Raw genomic sequence first — 23,225 nt, forward strand, 5'->3', positions numbered from 1 at the left:
GTCATCTGGAACATAAATTAAGCTGCAGAAGTTAAGAAGGCTACTGGGTAGTAAAAATAGAAGTTATAAAATTGATACATTAAAGTTTATGCATTTTTCTCACAGCTGAATCCCTCAAACCTTACTTCACAGCCTAATTAACTCTTATTTTAGACACATTTCCAACACACTTGATTGTCTGCTATTCCAGACCCAGGCAGATTAGAAGCAGTCGATGTTTAAAAAATAATAATTGGGGAACAGAGGGGACTGACGACAGAAAAATCAAAAAGTGGAATCACTGCTAGCACAAAGGTTAAGTGACAGCCTAACAGCTAAGAGGTTATATATATATATAAAAAAAAAAAAAAAAAAAAAGATAAAAGGCCAATCCTCCCCTCTTTGCTCAGTAAGCAGCTTCCTGAAGTGCACCGTCAAGTCTGGGCTTTGTCCCTGGTGTGACCCCAGGCTCTGTACACAGACTCCTGACACCCCACACCCTCCACCCCAGTCATAACCTTCTGCATCCTCTCCCCTCTGGATTCACAGTCAGGCCACTCAGAGGTAGGAACTGGCTTTTCAGCACTGTCTCCTAGCACATTCCAACCCCACAGGGCCTGGAACACGGTAGGTGCTCAATACGTGCTTAATGGAGGAATACTGTCTTCTAAAACAGAAGTATATCTAGACTTAAGTTGACTTCTGGCAAGGCACAGTGATGCCAAGGCACAGTTTCATCTCCTTTTCTTCCAAAATCCTCGAGAAAAGAACAGCAAAGGAATAAACCAGCTGAAAACCCCCTCAGGGAGGAAGGGGACATACAGCAGGCAGAAGATGTCACACATCTTTGAAAGGTGGTAAGCTGATGAAGAGACGAGAGGTTGGCAATGTTGCAGAGGGTGGAGGTGCACCCCACATGCTCAGCGGGAGTGAGTGGGCTCAGCCCAACTAGAGCTCCAGACACCGCGAAGGTGCAGGCAGCATGGCCAGAGAGCAGGGAGAGAGTTTGAAAATGTCCCAGCGCACGGAGCAGGGAGGCCCAAAGTCCCCGCCCAGGTAATGGAGGTTTATTCTCCAGCGAAGCTGAATCAGAACAGCCCAGACATGGTCACAGGCACAGGGGGACCAGGCAAGGGTCTGAGTGCTGAGTCTCTAAAGGAGCCCGTCCGTGTCCAGCTCCCAGGACACCACAGCTAGGAGGATTCGAGACACCTTCTCCAGGGAAACAGAAAGGATCCCAGAGAAATGACCCACAAGAGGGCTAGATTCGTGGACAGGTCATCAGCGCAATGCTGAGAAGGAGGTCCCGTTCCAGTGGTCTGATGCTGCTGTCTTTTTTTTTTTTTTTCCGCCCAGGCTGGAGTGCAGTGGTGTGATATCGGCCCACTGCAAACTCCGCCTCCCAGGTTCAAGTGATTCTTGTGCCTCAGCCTCCCCAGTAGCTGGGATTACAGGCATGCGCCACCACACCCGGCTATTTTTTATTTTTTTAGTAGAGACGGGGTTTCGCCATTTGGCCAGGCTGGCCTTGAACTCCTGGCCTCAAGTGATCCGCTTGCCTCGGCCTCCCAAAATGCTGGGATTACAGGCATGAGCCACCTCGCCCAACATGGTTGCTGTCTTGACTTTAATACAGGCATTGCCACCTAAGGACATTTTGGTCAATGGCAGACCACATATACAATAGTGGTCCCATAAGACTACAAGAGAGCTGAAAAATTCCTATGACCTAGTGACCCTGTGGCTATCTTAAAGTAATAGTACAATGCATTACTCACATTTGTGGTAATGCTGGCGTAAACCAACCTACTGCATTGCCAGTCATATAAAAGCCTAGCACAACACCTGACAATAATAAACAATGTTACTGGTTTATATGTTTACTATGCCATACTTCTTATTATTTTACTTATTTATTATTATTTTTGAGACAGAGATTCACTCTTGTTGCCCAGGCTGGAGTGCAATGGCACAGTCTTGGCTCACTGCAACCTCCACCTCCCAGGTTCAAGTGATTCTCCTGCCTCAGCCTCCCGAGTAGCTAGGATTACAGGCGCCCACCCCCATGCCCAGGTAATTTTTGTATTTTTAGTAGAGATGGGGTTTCAACATGTTGGCCAGGCTGGTCTCAAACTCCTGATCTCAGGTGATCCACCTGCCTCAGCCTCCCAAAATGCTGGGATTACAGGCATGAGCCACCGTGCCCAGCCACTTATTATTTTAGAGCATATACCTTCTATTTATATTAAAAAAAAAAAAAAAAGTTAACTGTAAAACAGCCTCAGGCAGGCCCTTCAGGGGGTATTCCAGAAAGAGGCATACTTATCACAGGAGATGACAGCTCCTGCGTGTTACTGTCCCTGAAGACTTTCCAGTGGGACCAGATTTAAAAGACAGTGATACTGATGATCCTGACTCCATGTAGGCCTAGGATAATATGGGTGTTTATGTCTTACTTTTTAACGAAAACGTTTAGAAAGGTTTTTAAAAAAGTAAAAATGTTTAAAAATAGGAAAGAGCTTATAGACAGGAATTTTTTTGTACAGTTGTACAGTGTGTTTGTGTTTTAAGCTAAGTGTTATTACAAAATAGTCAAAAAGTTTTAAAAATGTACAAGTTTATGAAGTAACGCTACTGTAAGCTAAGGTTAATTTATTTTGAAGAGAGAGCATTTTTACAATAAATTCAGTGCAGCCTAAGAATATGTCTTTATAAAGCCTACTGTAGTGCACAGTCATATCCCAGGCCTTCACGTTCACTGACCACTCACTCACTCACTCAGAGCAACTTCCAGTCCTGCAAGCTCCATTCATGGTAAGTGCTCTATGAAGGTGTATTATTTTTTTTCTTTTTTTCTTTTTTTAGACAGGTCTTGCTCTGTCGCCCAGGCTGGAGTGCAGTGATATCATCATGGCTCACTGTAGCCCCCACCTCTCCAGCTCAAGCAATCCTCCCACCTCAGCCTCCTGAGTAGCTGGGACTACAGTCATGTGCCACCACACTTGGCTAATTTTTTGTGTGTTTTTGTAGAAACATGGTCTCCCTATGTTGCCCAGGCTGGTCTCTGACTCCCGGGCTCAAGCAGTCCTCCCACTTCAGCCTCCCGAAGTGTTAGGATTACAAGCATGAGCCACCGTGCCTGGCCCCATCTTTTTAATCTTTTATGCCGTATTTTTACTGTACCTTGTCTATGTTTAGATACACAAATACCATGTGTTCCAACTGCCTACACTATTCAGTAGAGTACCATGCTGTACAGGTTTGTAGCCTAGGAGTAACAGGCTGTACCATACAGCCTAGGTGTGGAGTAGGCTCTACCATCTAGGTTTGTTTAAGTACACTCTATGATGTTCCCATAATGACAAAATCATCAAACGATGCATTTCTCAGAACATATCCCTGATGTTAAGTGAGGCATGACTTTATCTTTGAATTTGAGTTTCATAAGTTAAGTGCAGCGGGAGAATGGAGCACATGCTGGCAGCCTGGACCCTCAGCTCACACGTGGTCCTGTCTCCCACTGCCTCAGCCACCTCCCTGAAATGAGTTCTTGGCCACCCAGCGACTGCTGCAACCCTCCACTCCTGTCAGAGGCCTGGGCGCAGGGAGGGCCATGCAGGCCCCATGCATCAAGTTGTGAGGCAGGACTCCAGGTGCCTGTGAGGGTCTGCACTTGTCCCACGAGTGTCCCCTGTGGCTAAGGAAGAGAAACACTAAAGAGCAAATAAAAAAACACCTTGCCAGGACGAGAGAAGAATGGGGGAAGAGAGAGAACTCAGAAAGGAAGGAAAAGCTTCTTTTCTGAACAAGGGTCTTGCATTTCTGTTTCGTATTGAGTCTCACCAATGATATGGTCAGCTCTGCCTAGAAATGCTGATATTTGGAGGACCCCAATGAAACAGATCATTGCTCAGTGAGCCTACACATGCATACACAGAAAATGAATTCTGAGGAAAGGAGACAATGTAGGAACTAAAGAACATTTTAAAAACACTCTAGCATCTTCAGAGCAGACAGACATGAAAGAGGAACAGGATATAATGAAAAAGAGAGAGGGGACAAATCCTGGCTCTGTTGCTTACTCCATGTGTGTCCCTGGGCAAATCACTTTGCCTCTGTGCCCGGTTCTCCATCAGTAACATGAGTTGTTATAAGGGAGGGTGCCCTGGCAGTCTGCGTTTACGGGTACACAGCTAAGCCTATGATTCCCAGCCTCCCCCACAGTCAAGTGGCCTCCTGGGACCGGGTGCTGGCTAATGGATTGTGGGTGGAAATGACATTTGCCAGTTCCAGTCCCCGAAGCCTCCCAAGGAGGATCCGGTGGAGGACAGTGAGGCCCTAGAAGACACAAGTGAAAGGAGGCATCTTGGCATCATCTTTGGCCTCTGCCAGGTCCCCGAGTTGCAATGGAGTCAGATATGAGTGAGAAACAGACCTGACTGTGTTCAGCCTCTGAAACCCGGGCGTTATTTGTACTAACATTTGGCTCGATCTGACTAACACTAAGCGTTAAATGACATATGTATATATAAAATATTTGACTCATAGAACGTGCTCAATAGTTTTGCCTAAAATAGAGGGAAGCAATTCAAATGAGCAGTTTTTTAAAGGAGTTAATCATCTTTCAAAGTAACTTCATCTCTATTGTTTTATCCCCCAAATGCCTGGGAGGTAGACAGATGCTCTTTAGACTAGGTAAGGCATCTCAGAGAAACTAAGTGACTAAGCCAGGGCCCCAGGGGTCAGTGCCAAAATGGAGATGGGCACCCAGGCCTCCTCACCTGGGTCTCCCCAGCACTGGAGCACATCAACATCTAAGGTTGGCCAGAATGACTTATTCACTTATTTAATCCCCTCAACAGCCCTAGGAGGTTGGGATTCATATATCTCCCATTTTTACAGATGTGGAAACTAAGGCTCAGAGAGATTAAGTGACTTGCCCGAAGTCCCATAGCAGGCTGGGCGTGGTGGCTCAGACCTGTAATCTCAGCACTTTGGGAGGCTGAGGCGGGTGGATTGCTTGAGCTCAGGAGTTTGAGAACAGCCTGGGCAACATAGTGAAATCCCAACTCTAGAAAAAATACAAAAATTGTCCAGGCACAGTGGCGTACACCTGTAGTCCCAGCTACTTGGGAGGCTGAGGCAATGGCCTGAGCCCAGGAAGCGGAGGCTGCAGTGAGCTAAGATCACGCCATTGCCCTCCATCCTAGGTGACAGGAGTGAAACCCTGTTTCAAAATAAAACAAAAAACAAAAAAACCTAAAATCAAACAAACAAAAAAACAAAGTCTCGCAGCACTGGGATTTGAACCCAAGCAGTCTGCCTCGAGAGTCCCCGCCCTTAACTACCACTTGCTTCCATCTCTAAAGGCTAGCTCGTCACTGCACTGTTCTGCCCCTCGGGCTTGTCATATATTTTGGAGATCTTTCCACATCAGTGCACAGAAAGCAGTCTTATTCTTCCAACCAAAACCCTTGAATGAATGAAAAAGTATATATATTTATTATATATAATACACACACACATATATTTGTCATTGTTGTAGAGATGAGATCTCGCTATGTTGACCAGGCTGGTCACGAACTCCTGGTCTCAAGCAATCCTCCTACCTGGGCCTCCCAAAGTGCTGGGATTACAGGCATGAGCCAGTGTGCCCAGTCCGAATATTTTATAAAATGTTTCCTATTGATGGACAGTTCTCTGGCATTAAGTACATTCACATCGTGGGCAGCCGCCATCACCACCATCCATCTCCAAAACACTGACAGCTTCCCCACCTGAAATTCTCTACCCATTAAAGGTGACCTCCCCATTCCTCCCTTCTCCAGCTCCTGGAAATCACTGTCTGCTTTCTGTCTCCACGACATTCACTACACTAGGTATCTCATATAAGTGGAATCACATAGTATTTATTCTTTTGTGACTGTCTTATCTTTCTGCTATTACAAATCATGCTCCAGTGAATTTCACTGGAGTTATTATATTGTGAGAATTTAAAGAAAAAGGATAAATTATACAGAGATTTCTGGCATAATACAGAAGGAACGAATGACTAGGGAGGGAAAGTGGGCAGCTAGGGGAGAGAAAAAGGGAAAGTTTTTTTAAAAATCCCTATTCTTTTCATACCTTTAGAATTCTGTATCTTGTTCATATATTACCTACTTTAAAATATTTGTTTAAAAATTAAAGGTAACCACTAGAAAAATATAATAGAAGATGCACAAATTCCAAGCCCTTTATTGACCCTTATCCAACAAAAATCATGTCCTGTTGTGTTGTCCACAGTCATAGAACAGAAGCTGGCAGGTGGCTGGCCTGTTACACAATTCCCAGCCTCCTCTGCAATGAGGCTCGTCCATGTGGTTGAGACCCCCAGTGGCATCTGAGGGGAAGTGATGTGCCTTTTCCAGGCCAATGCCTCCCCCTCCATGCTTTCTGTCCCCTTCCTGTGAGCCAGTGCAAGGATGTGGCTGCAGCCCAGCCTCAGCCATGAAGATACCACAATGCCCAAAGACATGGTAGAGAAACCTGATGGAAGGACCTGGGTCCCTGAATAATCCTGCGGGGCAGAGCTACTTGCCCACCTGGAACTTGAGCTGTTACACAGGACAGAAATAAACTGTCTCATTTAAGCTAGTGCATTTGGGGATCTTTTTGTTACAGCAGCTAGTATCACTTTAACTAATATAACCCATTTGGGGTTATTGGAAACTGCTTCCAGTGATATCAGGAAAAGATTTCCAGGGAAGAAAGGAAGGAATGGAACCTAAAGTGGTGCTTGAGGCTCTTCTTGAGGCATCTGACAACACACCAGCCTCAGAGGTTTTGGGGTGAGGTGAGAGGAACATCTCCATTTTCAACAAAAATTCCTAGTCATGATCTGATCTTGTTTGGGCTGATCCCATCGCCAGGCTGCGGTGACAACAGTCAGGATCATGGACTTTGGCCCTCTCTCAGTCACTAACTTACATAGTCTGCCTCTGCAAATTACCTCACAGCTTAGACTTGTATTATTTTTAAAATTAGGCAGAAGCAGGGACAGGAGGTAGAAGCAAGTCTCTCCAGGGTCCCTTCCTGTCCTACGGTGTATGAGGCCAGGCCCAGCTTAGGGGGAGAACAGGACAAGGACTCAGGTCTGACTCCTTGGGTCTAGGCTTTTCCCTAGGACCTGCTGGATCAAATGTTGACTTTAAGGGGTTAAATGTTGGATGCAAAAATGGCAGCAGGGAATGTACCACCCACAAGCCAAGAGCTGGTTGCTAGTTTGAAGTTTCACAAGCCAGTCCTGCGAACAGATGACAGAAAAGGATCATCCTAGGATGTCAAGAGTTCGACAGGAGGTCAAATAAGATGCAGTGGACAGGCCATCCACACTGGGAATCTAGGACAGGGAGCCCGCAGCATCTTCTCACTAGACCACTGAAGCATCTCCACTTTAAACTACAATTCCTGCTTAAGACCTCATCTGGTGTGGGCTCAGTCCATCTCCTCTGTGCCTCTGCTGAGCATAAAAATATGCAGTTTTGATCCCTTGGGACCTACTGGCTCCCACAACAAATCAGTGTGGATATGAGACTTTGAACCTTGCTTGATTTCTCAACTTGGTGAATGAAGACATGGAGCAGGTGTGGAGAAGCAATCTGGGTGAGAGGTGGCTGGACAATCCCAGAAGTTGGTTAATTTCAAAAACAGCCAGCATCTCAGCTGAACTGCCATCTGAACCTATCTGAAGTAGGGTGTAGAGTCCAAGGGAGGGGCAGAGGACACTCACCAACCGGCCTTGGCCTTCTCAGGCAGAGCAGGGCGCACCCCCAACACCCAGAGGGAGGAGGAACAGCCCAGCACCACCCCCAGTCTGGCTCGCTCCCCTTCCCCTCTGCCTCCTTCCAAGCTGCTTCTCCAAACCTCCCAAGGCAGCAAAGACAGAGCCTATTTAAAACAACCTCCAGAAGGTAATTAAACAGAGCCTGAAGGGGATCCTTCTGTAAGGCAAAGAATGCCTCCATAAAACAAACAAAAAAAACTTCCTAATTTATCAGTTGGGCCAATCGCATTATACCTCACCATTAATTTTGTTGCCATGGTTACTTTCAGGTAGTATGTACCTATTGCAAGTCTATGTCGGGTGAGGGTACCCCCAATTCTACAGACTCACGAAAGAAGGGAGACTCTTCGCCTAGTTCTGCAGCATAGCACACAGCAGCAGTCGCAACTTCCCTATACACACAGTTTGTTTCTATCCAGACCCGGGTTTAAATTCTAGATCTCCCGCTTGCTGGCTATGTGTTTTAAGGCAATATACTTAATCTTTCTGAGCCTCCTCTTCCCTATTTGTAATGTGAAGATGTGAATACTTTCAAGGTTATTGTGAAAATTAATAATGAATTTATTTAACAAATACTTATCGAGCATCTGCTATGTGCTGAACACTGCTCTAGGTGCTAAGGACACATCAGTGACAAAAACGGGCCAAAATCTCTGCTTCTGTTGAGTTTAGAGGGTTGCACAGACAGACAAACAATATGCAACACAAACAATAAATAAGCAAATTATCTGATATATTAGAAGGATAAGTGCTTCAGGAAACTAGGGAAAATAGAACAGGACAAGAGGATAGCAAGTGTGAGCAGGTGGCAGAGATGGAGATTACAGACATAAGTAAGGTGGTCAGGGTGGGTCTCATCGAGGTGATATTGGAAGAAACACTGGAAGGAGAGAATGAGTCACGCAGTTATCTAGTAGGAGACAGAAAAGCTACTGCAAAGGCCCTGAGGCAGAAGTGGGCCTGTCTGGTATGTCTGAGAGCCAGCAAGGAGACCGGTGTGACTGGAGTGGACCAAATAGGGGAGAGCAGTAGGAGACAAGCTCAGAGAGGACTGGGGGCTTTGCAGGCCAGGTTAAGGACTATGGCTTTTACTCTAAGTGCAAAAGGGGACCACTATAGTTTCTACTAGAACAGTGGTTCCCAACTTGGGGGGTGGATTCTGCACCCAGGGGACATTTGGTAACATCAGAAAACATTTTTGGTTGTCATGACTGGGGAGGGGAAGCTAATGGCATCTACTGGGTCAAAGCCAGGCAGGTTGCTAAACACCCTCAGTACACTGGACAGCCCTCGCAAAAAAGAATAATCTGGCTCCAAATGCCAATTGTGCCAAGTCTGAGAAACCCTGGAGCAGAGAAACAAACAATGTCCTGTATAATTTCACAGATCGCTCCATCTGCTGTATCGGCAATGGACAGAGAGGCCCAGGTAGTATGGGGAGATCATCCAGGAAGCCACTGCAGGGACCCAGCCCACAGATGCATCTACAGCACTCAGTACGACACCTAGCACATCATACAAATGACTCAGCTCCTACTGATCACTTGCCTGTTCTGTGCTCCCAGTTAGGGCCATGCTGGGGCTGGCCCAGAAGGGCAGGGTGCTGACCAGGATCCCCAGAGCTTGATGCTAAGAGTCAGGGTAAGACTAGTAGGTCAGCCAAGCCTTCCCTTCATCATCTGACAAACCTGCTGATGCCCACAGAAGACTTGGGGCACAAGTATTTTTAATCCTGCCTCTGGTATTTGCTCTGCTATTTTCAGCAAAGCCCAAACACAGCTGACCCCATTTCCTTTCTGCCGGAGAAGACTTGCAAGATCTCTTGCATCCCAGCAGCTCTTTCTCCTAGGCAGGTCGCAGACAGAAATCCATCCTGCATGGGGGCTCCAAGTAACCCATGCAGGGTAGGCACTTAGGAAAGGCTGGCTGTTTCCCAACCTCTGGGGAATGTGGAATGAGGGACAAGCCCCGCCATTCAGGAGCTACAGTGGTTCCCAGTAACCTGCTTACCACACTCCCCATCACTCCAGTCGCTTCCGAGCTGGTTTCTGTAATAGCACTTACTCCTCCCCAGCGCACTCTGGCACTGCCACTGACTGATCCGACCACAATACCACTGTTGTGCTACTCCCTTGCTCAACAGCTTTCAGTAGCTTCCTCTTACCCCACACAACACATCCAGCATCTCTGCCTGGTTTTCGAAGACTTTCACAATCTGGCCTGTAACCTCCAGCTTCCGTCTCAGCTTTCTCTTTCTTATCTCTTTTCTCTCTGTCTCTCTCACTTACAGAAGATGTCTCTCCCATTAGACCTAAGAGGCCCAGTGTCAGATCCCTGCCCCACCACATACTAGCTATGTGACCTTAGGCAAATAATGCAACGTCTCTGAGTCTCACTATAAAACTGGGTTGATATAGGTACCTACTGACAAGTTTATGTGAAGATTAGCTGAGATAATAAGTGGAAAGCGCTAGTACTTATGGTGCAATACCCCACACTTCGTAAGCACACAGCGAGCGGTGGCTCGCCATGGGGAGGGGTCTTCCATATTTAGCCCCACCCACCTCCATCTACACCAAACTCTTCTGGCAAAGCCCCAGCACATACAAATGTACAGATCAGAGTCAACATTCAGAAACTTAATTGGCTGTGTCTATGCTTACATTTTTGCACACTGTGGCTTTGTTTTTTTAACTGATAGCTACAATCCTTATTAGGGTTCCTAGCTCTTCAGATTTTTACCTGCTAAACCCAAAAGGTAAATTATACTCATTTTTATTCTGTCCTCAGAACCAGTGATTCATTGGTATAGCAATCTTTTTTTTTGACACCGAGTCTCGCTCTGTCACCCAGGCTGGAGTGCAGTGGCGTGATCTCGGCTCACTGCAACCTCTGCCTCCCGGGTTCAAGCAATTCTCCTGTCTCAGCCTCCTGAGTAGCTGGGACTACAGGTGCACGCCACTACGCCCGGCTAATTTTTGTATTTTTGGTAGAGACGGGGTTTCACCATATTGGTCAGGCTGGTCTCGAACTCCTGATTTTAGGTGATCCACCTGTCTTGGCCTCCCAAAGTGCTAGAATTACAGATGTGAAACACCATGCTTGGCTGGTATAGAAACCTTTAAACAAGGTAATGGTCCCTAGAGGAGAGAGTAGCCACCCACAACAGAAGACCAAACCAAGGCCATCAGAAGTGAACAAACTATCAATACATTTGCGTATACCCACTGGTGAGGTGTTGTACCTGGAAGTCAGGTTAGATGACAAACCGGGTAAAAAAAGAGAGTGTCACAAGTTAATCAGCACTGCCCACAACACCAAGACAGGCCTGCAGGCCTCGGGACCCAGCTGCAGGCTTCTGGCCCGCACACCTGCAAAGGCATCAGAGCAAGCGCAGAGCCCAGATGCAAGTGAGGACACTGTCCAGACTGAGACCAAGAACCACCCGGGCCATTTCAGATGAGCAGGGTCAGCCTGGAGCAGGAACAGCCACTGTTAATTATGGATTGCCAAGCCCCCCAAGCCCTGAGCTGCCATGTCACCACTTATTCCCTCTGCTCCTGTGTCTGCAGAGGTCAGAGGAGGATGTATATTGGCTGACTGAAGCCGAGGGAGGGAAGCATTTGTGAGAGCTGGTGCAGGGGGAGCCAGGAGGTTGGGGGAAGGGAGGGAGGAGGATCTGCCTCTAGGGGGCCATCGTGGCAGGCTCACACCTAGAGCACTGTGCTACCCAGCCACCAGATGGACACTGCAGGCATCACCAACATGAGCCAGAATCGGGAAGCACAGTTAGTGCCAAGCTGCCCCTCCACCCAGTTCCCCTCCTCCCCAACTCCCTGGAGGCACATGGGGGCTTTCAGGACAGAAAACAAAAGAGGCCCGAGAAACAGGACAGGCAGCTTTAAGCTACTGAAGGGAGCAAAGAGGAGGTAATGTGGCTTCATTCCCCACACTCTGGGAGCTGGAAGGGGTCCCAAGAGGCCAACCTCAGTAAGAAAGGGGCAGAGCGGAGCTTGGGCCAGGAGCAAACACATGGTCCAGAGGCCACAGAGGCAGGATCCAACTCTCACAGGTCTGAGAAGAACACGAAAGGGGCTGGGGACTGCTTCGGCCTGAGTAGGGTGGGGTACCAGGTCACACCATCCAGGCTCTTAGGTGCTCACTGCCAGAGAGAAGTCCCGCTGCTCAGGAAAGAGGAGATCGCAGCCTGCCCTCCCAGCTGATGGCTGCCCATGACTCAGCACACAGTGCACACACCTTCAGATGGGCCCCGTGTGGGCAGGTACTGCAAGTCTGTCACTCTCCCAGGGCCCTGCACAGGAGCATCTGGCCAAGGTGCTGCTTCTGCTCACGCATTTGCCCTCTACTCCCATCACCATGCTCCAGTCTAGCATATTTGCCCATTCTTTCCTTCTGTAGGGTCTTGCTCCCTTGATCTCCAGTACAGTGTGGCCTCCTTGCCTGGACCACCCCCACCTGCTCTTCACCAGCCCTGTCAGCCCTCACATCTCAGGGCAGAAATCTCTTCCAGACACCCCGAGTCTGGGAGGGTCACCCCTTCCACGGCTCTGCCATGGTATCATGTGCTTTCAGTGTCACTGCCTGGTTTCTGGTGGTGCAGACAAGAACCTCATCCAGCTTCCTACCTGCTCTATCCCCCAGGCCCTACCCTCGCTTCTGGCCCATAGTGATGGATAGAAGAGAAAAAAGGTGAGAAAAGCTATGTGTCAGCCTACGATGGCTACTATTTGACTAACAGAAGTTCCAGAATGAGAAAAAGTGATGAAAGCAATTAAAAATTTTGCCAGAGCTGAAGACAGGAGTCTTTAGATTGAAAGGGGTAATCAAGAATCCAAAATGATAAATTTTAAAAGAAACAGCATTGTGGAATTTCAGAAACAAATTTCACAGATAAAGAGAAGATCCTAAATATTTCCAAAGAAAGAAAACAGACCGCAAAGAATCAGGAATGAAACGGCATCAGGTTTTTCAACAGCTATATTGGAACCCAGAAGAAAATAGCGCAATGGTCTTCAAAAATCTGAAGGAAAATGATTGTCAACCTAGAATTTTCTCCTCAGCCAAACTGTCAATTAAGGCTGAGTGCAGAATTATAATTTTTCAGACATAAAAAGACTCAAAACTTTCTTCTCATTTACCCTTTTTCAGGAAGCGACTAGAAGAGGTGTTCCACCAAAATGATGAAATACACCAAGGAAAAGGAAGACCTGGAACTCGGAGGTAGGCCCCAGAAAGGAAAATTTCAGGAAAACAAAAAGCAACTCAAAGACAGAAATCTTCAGATTGAAAGGCGCACTGAAAATACAGTCATGCGTCACTTAACAACAGGGATATGTTCTGAGAAATGCATCATTAGGTGATTTCATCATTGTGGAAACAGCACAGAGCATCCTTACACAAACCTAGATGGGCAAGCCTGCTACACACCTAGGCTACATGGTAGGTAGAGCCTACTGCTCCTTGGCTACAAGCCTGGGTAGTATGTTACTGTACTGAATATATAGGCAACTATAACACAATGGTAGATATTTGTGTATGTAAACGGTTTGTGTATATTTGTGTATAGACACAGTTCAGTAAAAATACGGCATAAAAGATAAACAATGGCCACCTGCATGGGGCACTTACCATGAACGGAGCTTGCGGGACTGGCAGTTGCTGTGGTGAGTCACTGAGTGTGTAGTGGGTGAATGTGAAGGCCTAGGTCATTACTATACAGTACTGTAGACTTTATAAACACTGTACATTTAAGCATGCTAAATTTATTTTTTTAAAAAAATTAGCCAGGTGTGGTGGTGTGTTACTCAGGGAGGCAGAGGTGGGAGGATCGCTTAAGCCCGAGAGTTTGAGGTTACAGTGAGCTACATTGCCCCACTACAGTTCAGGCCCGGGTGACAGAGCAAGACCTTGCCTCTTAAAAAAATTTCTTCAATAAAATGAACCTTAGCTTACTGTATACTTTTTACTTTATAAAATTTTAAATTTTAAATTTTAAACTCTTTTGTAATACTTAGCTTAAAACACAAACACACTGTACAGCTGTACAAAAATATTTTTCTTTATATCCTTATAAGTTTTCTATTTTAAAACTTTCAACTTTTTTTTTTTTTTTTAACTATTTAAACTCTTAAAACTAGCTAAAAACTAAGACACAGACAAACAGACTAGGCCTGCACAGGGTCAGGATCATCAAGACAACTCCAGGCAACAGGAATTTTTCAGTTCCATTATCATCTTTTTTTTTTTTTGGAGACAGAGTCTCACTCTGTTGCCCAGGCTGGAGTGCAGTGGCGTGATCTCGATTCACTGTAACCTCCATCTCCTAGGTTCAAGTGATCGCCCTACCTCAGCCTCCCAAGGAGCTGGGATTATAAGTGTGTACCACTATGCCCGGCTAATTTTTTTATTTTTAGTAGAGACAGGGTTTCATCAGGTTGGCCAGGGTGGTCTCGAACTCCTGACCTCAAGTGATCCGCCCGCCTTAGCCTCCCAAAGTGCTGGGATTACAGGCATGAGCCACCACGCCTGACCACCATTATCATCTTATGGAACCACTGTCATGTATGTGATCCTTTGTTGACCAAAATGTCTTTATGTGGTGCATGACTGTATTGAAAGGCCGTGGGAGGGTACAGTGAGAGTGAGAGATGGTACAAAGGAAAGTATGCCAAAGAAAAATCTGAGGTAGTTATTAACTCCAGATAAAACAAAGTTGAAAAAGAGACATAATCATGATACAACCAGTCTGACTATGCAGTAAATGTTATTTCCATAATTTTAACAACATGAAGACTGAATATGTATAGGCCCCAAAACCATGATAACTATTTCAAGAGTGGATATGGATGGGGGAAAGAAGTATGTTTAGAGGGGTGGATGATAAGAGAGCTGAATCCTCAACTACCATAATAGATAATCCAAAGGAACTAATTGAGAAATAGCAGTGTAGATAAGCATATTTGTCTGAAAGATAAAATATAAATTTCTATCTGCAGAACAGCAAAAAGTAGTTGCTCCTGGGAAACAGGCATGGAAACTGGGAAGGGATGGGGAACATATACTATTTTTCCTTGCAAGCACTATTTTATTTTATTTTATTTTTATTGATTTTTGAGATAGAGTTTTGCTTTGTTCCCTAGGCTGAATGCAGCGGCGCAGTCTTGGCTCACTGCAACCTCCCTCTCCCGGGTTCAAGTGATTATCCCGCCTCAACCTCATAAGTAGCTGGGATTACAGGCGCCCACCACCATGCCTGGCTGATTTTTTGTCTTTTAGTAAAGACAGGGTTTCACCATGTTGCCCAGGCTGGTCTCGAACTCCTGAGCTCAGGCAATCTGCCCACCTTGGCCTCCCAAAGTGCTAGGATGACAGGCGTGAGCCACTATGCCCAGCCCCTTACAAGCACTTTAGTACTATTTGACTTCTTGAATTATGCACACACGTGACTTTGAAAATGTTTAAATTAATGTTTGAAAAAGCTTTTGAAATAAAGTTTATGAACAAAAAGACAGACTTTGGCACATGAACCATCAGTCTCTGTAATCATTAACTACTACACTCCCTTACCCTCTCCAAAACAAAACACCACCTTCAACATCTCAGGTATCTCTAATGCAAGTTCCTACACGATATTAAAAAAGAATAAAACAACAGTATCCTAATCCTAATCCTCAACATCCTCCCCATCTTTCCCACCCTTAACCTGAATTTTTGAACAGCGGTATGCTGGTAAACGTTTAATAATCCATTCTCTGGAGAAAAAGTCCTGATTTGTAGCATTTGCCAACGTCTATGGTGTAAATACTCCCATCGTGGCTGATTTCCCACTGCGTGGTCCGTGATTGTGAAATTGGGAAGAAATGCCCACAATCAGCTCTTGCAAGCCAGTGCAGGCTGGCTTCACCAAGCCACTGCCTTTGGACCACCCTAGCCTTATTGGCCTCCATGCTTTCCACTGGACCTGGAGCACAGGAGAGATCTGAGCATCTTCAAAGAGCTTGTAGTCCACAGGGGTATGTACCAGCAGAAGTAGATATAGGAAAGAAGTGGTTCTGGCTGCAGGGAAGGGGTTGTGAATTTCTCACTTTCCTTCCCTTCCCCACTGGCCATGCTCCCACCTCCCACACAGTTACCTGTTCATTGGTGACTCCCGGGCGCAGAGTCCCATGCTTATAGTCCTCCAGCAGCTGCACAGCCTCTCTGAGACGTCTCTGCAGAAGAAAGAAAAGAGACATTGAGGGGCACAGATCAGGGGCTCCTGCAAATTTTTCTTTTGTGGGATTACATCAGTATCAAATACTGCCAGCGCAAGGCTTCGGGCCTGCCCTCAGTTCATGGGACACACACAAAATCATAAAGAAATACCACCTAAATGTTCTTACTTGGCAGTTTAAAAAATGAAGTAGAGCTACGTGTGCTCCCATGGTCATCTCCCCAAGATATTTTGTTGAGTGAAAAAGCAAATGGCCAAGCAGTATGATGCTGTTTGTTGTACCAAATAAACAACACACACATATCAAATAATATTTCCTATGTGAACATTTATATATGTCGATGTATCAGAAAAGCCCTAGAAGGAGAATAACCAAACTGGTGGCTGGGGTTACCTCGGGGTAGGAGGAAAGGGCCAAGACTTGGTAAGGGGTATCACAAGGAACTTTAATCTTAATGTAATGTTGAAAGCTTTTAGGCTGGGCGCGGTGGCTCACACCTGTAATCTCAGCACTTTGGGAGGCCGAGGCGGGCTCATCATGAGGCCAGGAGTTCGAGACAAGCCTGACCAACATGGTGAAACCCCATCTCTACTAAAAATACAAAAATTAGCTGGGCATGGTGGTACATGCCTATACGCCCAGCTATTCAGGAGGCTGAGGCAGGAGAATCGCTTGAACCCAGGAGGCGGGGGTTTCAGTGAGCCTGGGGGACACCGTAAGACTCAGTCTAAAAAAAAGAGAAAAAAAAGAAAAAAGGAAAGCTTTTATAAGGAGGTGTTTTCCTTTCTTTTTTTGAGACAAGGTCTTATTTTGTAACCCAGGCTGGAGTGCAGTGGCATGATCTCAGCACACTGCAGCCTCAACAGCCCAGGCTCAAGTGATCCTCCCACCTCAGCTTCCCAAGTAGCTGGGATTATAGACACGCGCCACTGCACCTGGCTAATTTACTTTTTGTAGAGACGGGGTTTTGCCTTGTTGCTCAGGCTGGTCTCAAACTCCTGGGCTCAAGCGATCCACCTGCCTCAGCTTCCCAAAGTGCTGAGATTACAGATGTGAGCCACTGTGCCTGGCCAGGAGAACGTATTTAAGTAGCACTTATATAATTTCTTTTCAACATTTTAAAAACACTGGCAGAGATCTACCTACTAAAGTACATATGGCTACAGTAACTGATGGGGAGAAAGAGAAAAAAAGGATAAAACTGTATGATTTTTTAAGTCTAAAAGCTAAAGAGACAGTAACAGTGACAGAAGGTAGCCTTTGTCCCCACCAAAAGAGTTGTGTAAGAATGTTCATAGCAGCAGCATTTATATAGCCCCAAACTGCAAATAATTCATTGTAGAATGGATAAGTAAACAGCAATATATGCACACAATAACTATTATGCAGTAGTTAAAAAGTAAACTATGGGTCGGGCATGGTGGCTCGTGCCTGTATATCAGCACTTTGAGAGGCCGAGGTGGGTGGATCCCAAGGTCAGGAGTTCAAGACCAGGCTGACCAACATGATGAAACCCCGTCTCTACTAAAAATACAAAAATTAGCCGGGCATGGTGGCGCCCACCTGTAATCCCAACTACTCAGGGGACTGAGGCAGGAAAATCACTTGAACCTGGGAGGTAGAGGCTGCAGTGAGCTGAGATCACACCACTGCACTCCAGCCTGGGCGACAGAGCAAGACTCCGTCTCAGGAAAAAAAAAAAAATTTGCCAGGCATGGTGTTGAGTGCCTGTAGTCCCAGCTACTGAGGAGGCTGAGATGGGAGGATCGATTGAACCTGGGAGGTTGAGGCTACAGTGAGGCATGACTGCACCACCACACTCCAGCCTGGGTGACAGAATGAGACCCTATCTCAAAAAACAACAGGCCAGGTGCAGTGGCCCACACCTGTAATCCCAGCACTTTGGAAGGCCAAGCAGGTGGATCACTTGAAGTCAGGAGTTTGAGACAAAACCCCCATCTCTACTAAAAATACAAAAAAAATTAGCCAGATATGGTGGTGGGCGCCTGTAGTCCCAGCTACTCAGGAAGCTAAGACATGAGAGTCGTTTGAACCTGGGAGGCAAAGGTTGCAGTGAGCTGAGATCGCACCACTACACTCCAGTTTGGGTGACAGAGTGACACTGTCTCAAAAATAAATAAATAAACAACAGCAGCAAAAAAACAATAAACAGACAACAGTGACAGAAGGAGGCTCATGTCAAGGTCCAGATGAGGGACCCAGACACTAAGGAAGCCCAGCATGAGGGAAGAAACCCAGTGAAGCTGCCGTGTTCCCCTTTTGATGGAGAGATGAGACTCGCTAGGCACAGGAGTGCACAGACCTCAACATAAACCCCTTAGTCTAAAGGAAGGATGTAGCCTCAGGAAGGGCCCTCAGTAGGGCAGACAGGGTTTTCTGAACTGGCTGCCAGAGTGGGAAATGAACAGCTACCTCCTGTACCATGGCAGCACGAATAACTGCCAACACAGACAAACCAGCGAGGCCACCCTCGACCCCACAGGCCTGCATGTGAAGCACCCACATGTGAAACGCTGTGGTGGCCAGCACTGGTCTAAACCAGGCCTGGCCCAAGACAGAAGCGTAGGCAGCCAGGGGGCCAGGAACACTTTTCTTACTTGGAATGGCCTGAAGTCTGAAAAGTACTGTCCCTCCCCTTCCAAATATGGAAGGGTCTAGCAGCTCCTAGATTCTAAAGAGCCCCTTCCTGGATACTGTTCATTTCCAAAGTGGAGATAGCTTTGTGGGTGGTTTTTTTTTTCCCCCCATTGTACAAGTAATTCATGCTGTTTAAAGAAAATATCAGGAAAAAAAGTGGAAAAGTACAAAAAGTAATCTTAAATCTGTAAACATATCCCTAAGATAACAACTCCAAAAGTGAGGATGATTTTCCTTCTAGACATAATACATTTAATCAACAAAATTGGATTGTGTTATTTGTTTTAACTTGCTTAAGGTCACACAAATAGTAAGTGGGTGATTTAGTATTTGAACCAAGTTTAGTCAGACCCTCACTCTGCACACCCCACCACACACCCCCTCAATACCACCAAAGCCTCCTAGTGATGCAGCGAGGCCCCCACCCCTAAGCCTGCCCCTCCGGACCTGGACAATGAATGCTCTACTTTCCAACGCTGAATGGTGAATGGCCCCGTGTTCTCATTATTTTTCCCACTCCAGGGATTCTCCTGAGTTCCTATAACAACCTGGCCAGATTCCATCTTACTTGACACAGTCATCAAAGGGAGCCCTCCCGCCAAAAGAATAAATTCCAAAGAGCCCTGATCTTGGCAAAGGGCATGGGTTGAGAGAGAACGAGATCCAAGGTTCCTGCAGACAAATCTGAGGGCCCAGGACTGAAGGAAGCTGGAACCTACCTCTGAGAGCTACAGGCTGGCCTTGGACCTTATGAAACTTCTGTCAAAGGCTGAGGGGCTGGAGCTCCAGGCCTGTGGGACAGGCAAGGCCCCAGGCCACCTGTCTGGACAGGGCCCTGAGGCCTGGCTGTTCTGGGGGCTGGTGTCCCTGCTTCAGAGAAAGGGCCAATATCACAGACACTTGGGAAATGGGAGGAGAGTCTCCCTGTTCAAACCCTTCACACGCCCCTGGACTGTGAGGCTCAGCAGAAGGACCTGGGTACTTGAGGGGTGGGGAAAGCTGGGAGATTGGTGGCGGGGTGAACTCTGCAGGAAGTCTTTTCAACCAGGAACAAACAGGCACCAGCTCCTGAACACAAAGACTGTGAGGGGCCCCGGCTGGGATTAGTGGGAGGACACAGCTCAGGCTGCTGCTTCCCAAACGCTACTCCAGCGCCAGCCTGCCAGCAAGTGTCACCATGAGAGTCCCCCCATGTATTTGAGAGGGGCGTGGTCTCCAGAAGATCCCTCTGGAGGGGTCTGCACCCAGGAGGTCAGCTCCAGCAGCACAGAATTTGAACAGAGGAGAATCCTGGCCCCAGGGGTCCTGCCTCAAGGCCCCGCCTGAGGGGAAAGGGTGGGAAGAGGGCAGGATACCCCAATGGAGGGGAATGGGGACAGAGGGACAAGGAAGAAAAAGAGGCACAAAAAGGAAAGCTGAGGAAGAGTCATCGGAAGCAAAACTCATCTTTTCTTGGAGAGACCATGCCCTGTTCACATGGCATGTGGATAAGATTACCCCTCTGTATGTGCACACCCTAGAAACATGGGGACCACCCCCTCTCTGAGAAAACTGGGGCCAAGAGGGAAGGGTACTTCCTTGCCCAAGATCACAGAGTGGGTGAGTGACACCTAGAAATCCCAGGAAACCTCAACTCTAGTTCCGAGCCATTTCCATGAGACATCCACACAGAAGAACCTGCTGGACTCATGCCAGCAACCATCTCCCAAAGAAACCTCAGCAATGCCCAAAGCCCCCTAGAACTGATGGCCTCTGAGGCAGGGCACCCCAAGCAAAAAAAGAAATGGCCTCTTTTACTCTCAAAGCTGAGTCCAGCCTAACACAGAAAAAACAAACATGCTTAGAGGAAGCAGGTACAGCTGAAACATGGGCCATTTCAGGCAAAGCAGAGAGTTTGGGAGCTCCAATGGTTATAGAACTAAAAGACTGTGGTGGGGGTGGGGAGGGATGAACTGGCAGTGGGGCATGCAGGATGGCAGGGAGGTTATGTTCCACCATGTCTTGATGGTTCAGTAGCTGACTGTTCTCACCAGGCCAATCTTGCACTGCTGAGGGCAGGGCCATGCATCCTTACCACGGCTTGACCATTACTAGAGTCACCTCCAAGCAGTGGGTCCTGGAGGCCAAAGGTAATGGTTACGTGCAGGCAAAGTCCCAAGCCTTCCTCTTGTCTTCCCTCAGCCATCCCCAACTCCATGTTCCCACCCAGCAGTCCTGGAACTCCCAGAGTTCTAGCTGTCTGTGCTGCGATGGGTCCTTGGCTCCCATCAGCCAGGAACCCACCCTATGAGAGGCCCAAAGAAGGGGAACCAGGGACATGTGGCTTTCCCTGTCCTGACCTCTAGTCACCTTAGGAGGCTGAGTGAGGTAAACTGATGCAGTTCCAGCAGCATGACAGGAAAGAAACTGATCCACCTATTCCAAGAACTTTAAAAACAACCATGGCTTCCAGCCTGGCTACTCAACTCTTGGAATTTACTCTAAAACGCAAACTTAGCAAAAACTAAGTGATATGTTGGCTGGGTGCAGTGGCTCATGCCTGTAATCCGAGCACTTTGGGAAGTTGAGGCAGGCAGATCACTTGAGGTCAGGAGTTCGAGACCAGCCTGGCCAACATGGTGAAACCTCATCTCTACTAAAAATACAAAAATTAGCTGGGCATGGTGGCACACACCTGTAGTCCCAGCTGCTCGGGAGGCTCAGGCAGGAGAGTCGCCTGAACCTGGGAGGTGGAGGCTACAGTGAACCGAGATCATGCCACTGTACTCCAGCCTGGGCAATAGAGCAAGACTCCGTCTCGGGGGAAAAAAAAAAAAGGTAGTATGTCTAAGACTATTTTGTCCAGGAAGATAGGAAACAACCTATCTGTTACACCAATAAGTCTAATGGTTTAATAGGATGGCTATTTATGCCACAAAACTTGATTTTTAAAAATAATAAAGACTTGGTATAGTCCCAGCTACTTGTAAGGCTGAGGTGGGAGGATCTCAAGCCTGGGAGGCTAAGGCTGCAGTGAACCATGATCACTGCCACTGCACCCCAAAAATTATTTTTAAAGTTATAAAGACTTCGAAATGAAAAGAATAAAAAAAGTTTATGTTCAATGTCATAATTGCCAAAATGTAAGCAGATGGACAAGAACTTAAAGTATATAAGGGTACTGACAATATAAGGGTATGGGGATGTTTTAAATTTAAAAATTCCTTTAAAGATTTTAAAGTTACACTATCCAGCGCTGTCTAAACTACATTTTTTCTTTTTTCTGTTTGGTTATTTTTTCCTTTTTTTTTTTTCTACAATTCATTTAAATGAACATCCTCACTTGCTGCTATTGGGAGTATAAATATAAAATCTTGGGACAGGCGTGACTCACGCCTGTAATCGCAACACTTTGGAAGACCAAGGCGGATGGATCACCAGGTCAGGAGTTCAAGACTAGCCTGGCCAAGATGGTGAAACCCCATCTCTGCTAAAAATACAAAAATTAGCCAGATGTGGTGGCAGGCACCTGTAATCCCAGCTACTCAGGAGGCTGAGGCAGAGAATTGCTAGAACCTGGGAGGCGGAGGACGCAGTGAGCCAAGATTGCACAACTGCACTCCGGCCTAGGCGACACAGCGAGACTCCATCTCAAAAAATATATATATAGATATATGTGTGTGTGTGTGTGTGTATACATATATACATATGTATATAAAATCTTGGTACAGGTTGGTATAATTTGCAGGACAATGATATGGTTTGGCTGTGTCTCCACCAAAATCTCACCCTAAATTATAATAATCCCCCCATGTCAAGGGCAGGGCCAGATGGAAATAATTGAATTATGGGGCAATTTCCCCCATACTGTTCTCATGGTAGTGAATAAGTCTCACAAGATCTGATGGTTTTATAAATGAGAGTCCCCCTGCACAAGCTCTCTTGCCTGCCGCCATGTAAGACGTGACTTTGCTCCTCCTTCACCTTCCACCATGACTGTGAGGCCTCCCCAGCCATGTGGAACTATGTGTTCATTAAACCTCTTTCCTTTATAATTACCTAGACTCAAGAGTATGTCTCTATTAGCAGCATGAGAACAAACTAATACAGTAAATTTGGAAATATTTATCTAAAGTCTTTCATCTGGATATTCCACTTCTAGAAATTTATCCAAAGGAATTAAAGGAAGTACAGTGAGATTTTTGTATGAGGATATTTACTGCAATATTATTTATGAAAAAGACTTGAAACCACCTAAATGGTCAACAAGAGTAAATAATTAAGTTATACAATAACCATGTGATGAATTATTATGCAGTTAAACACATTTTGAAACATTTCATGACATGAAAAAATGCTCACATATTCATAGATAAAAGTATATACTCTAGGCATCATGCATACCATGGATATCCATTGCTATATAATCATGTATGACATCTATGTATCATGTATGTACACATATCATGCATATGTGCATATGATTCCCTATATTTATATAGAGATATAGATATATACATATTATATCAGTCATATCTATTTTTTTGTTT

At 46.3% G+C, this 23,225-nt stretch overlaps 1 protein-coding gene across 18 annotated transcripts in view; it reads right to left on the reverse strand.

Moving 5' to 3' along the window:
• Positions 1–23,225, reverse strand: part of SFXN5 (sideroflexin 5) — a 131,300-nt gene that overhangs the window by 82,934 nt on the left and 25,141 nt on the right. For 13 of the 18 annotated variants that reach the window (XR_003115251.1, XM_025353691.1, XM_025353688.1 and 10 more), the window contains exon 3: positions 15,958–16,035. Coding sequence is in view for 12 of the 18 variants with exons in the window: in XM_025353691.1 (XP_025209476.1) it covers positions 15,958–16,035 (78 nt within the window). In the remaining 6 variants the exon portion in view is untranslated. Of the gene's footprint in view, positions 1–15,957; positions 16,036–16,710; positions 16,766–23,225 lie in introns of all 18 variants that reach the window. The other 5 variants (XM_025353694.1, XM_025353698.1, XM_025353689.1 and 2 more) reach the window with 1 other exon arrangement.

The sequence above is a fragment of the Theropithecus gelada genome, chromosome 13 (genome assembly GCF_003255815.1).
Source record: "Theropithecus gelada isolate Dixy chromosome 13, Tgel_1.0, whole genome shotgun sequence".
NCBI classification, from domain to species: Eukaryota; Metazoa; Chordata; class Mammalia; order Primates; family Cercopithecidae; genus Theropithecus; species Theropithecus gelada.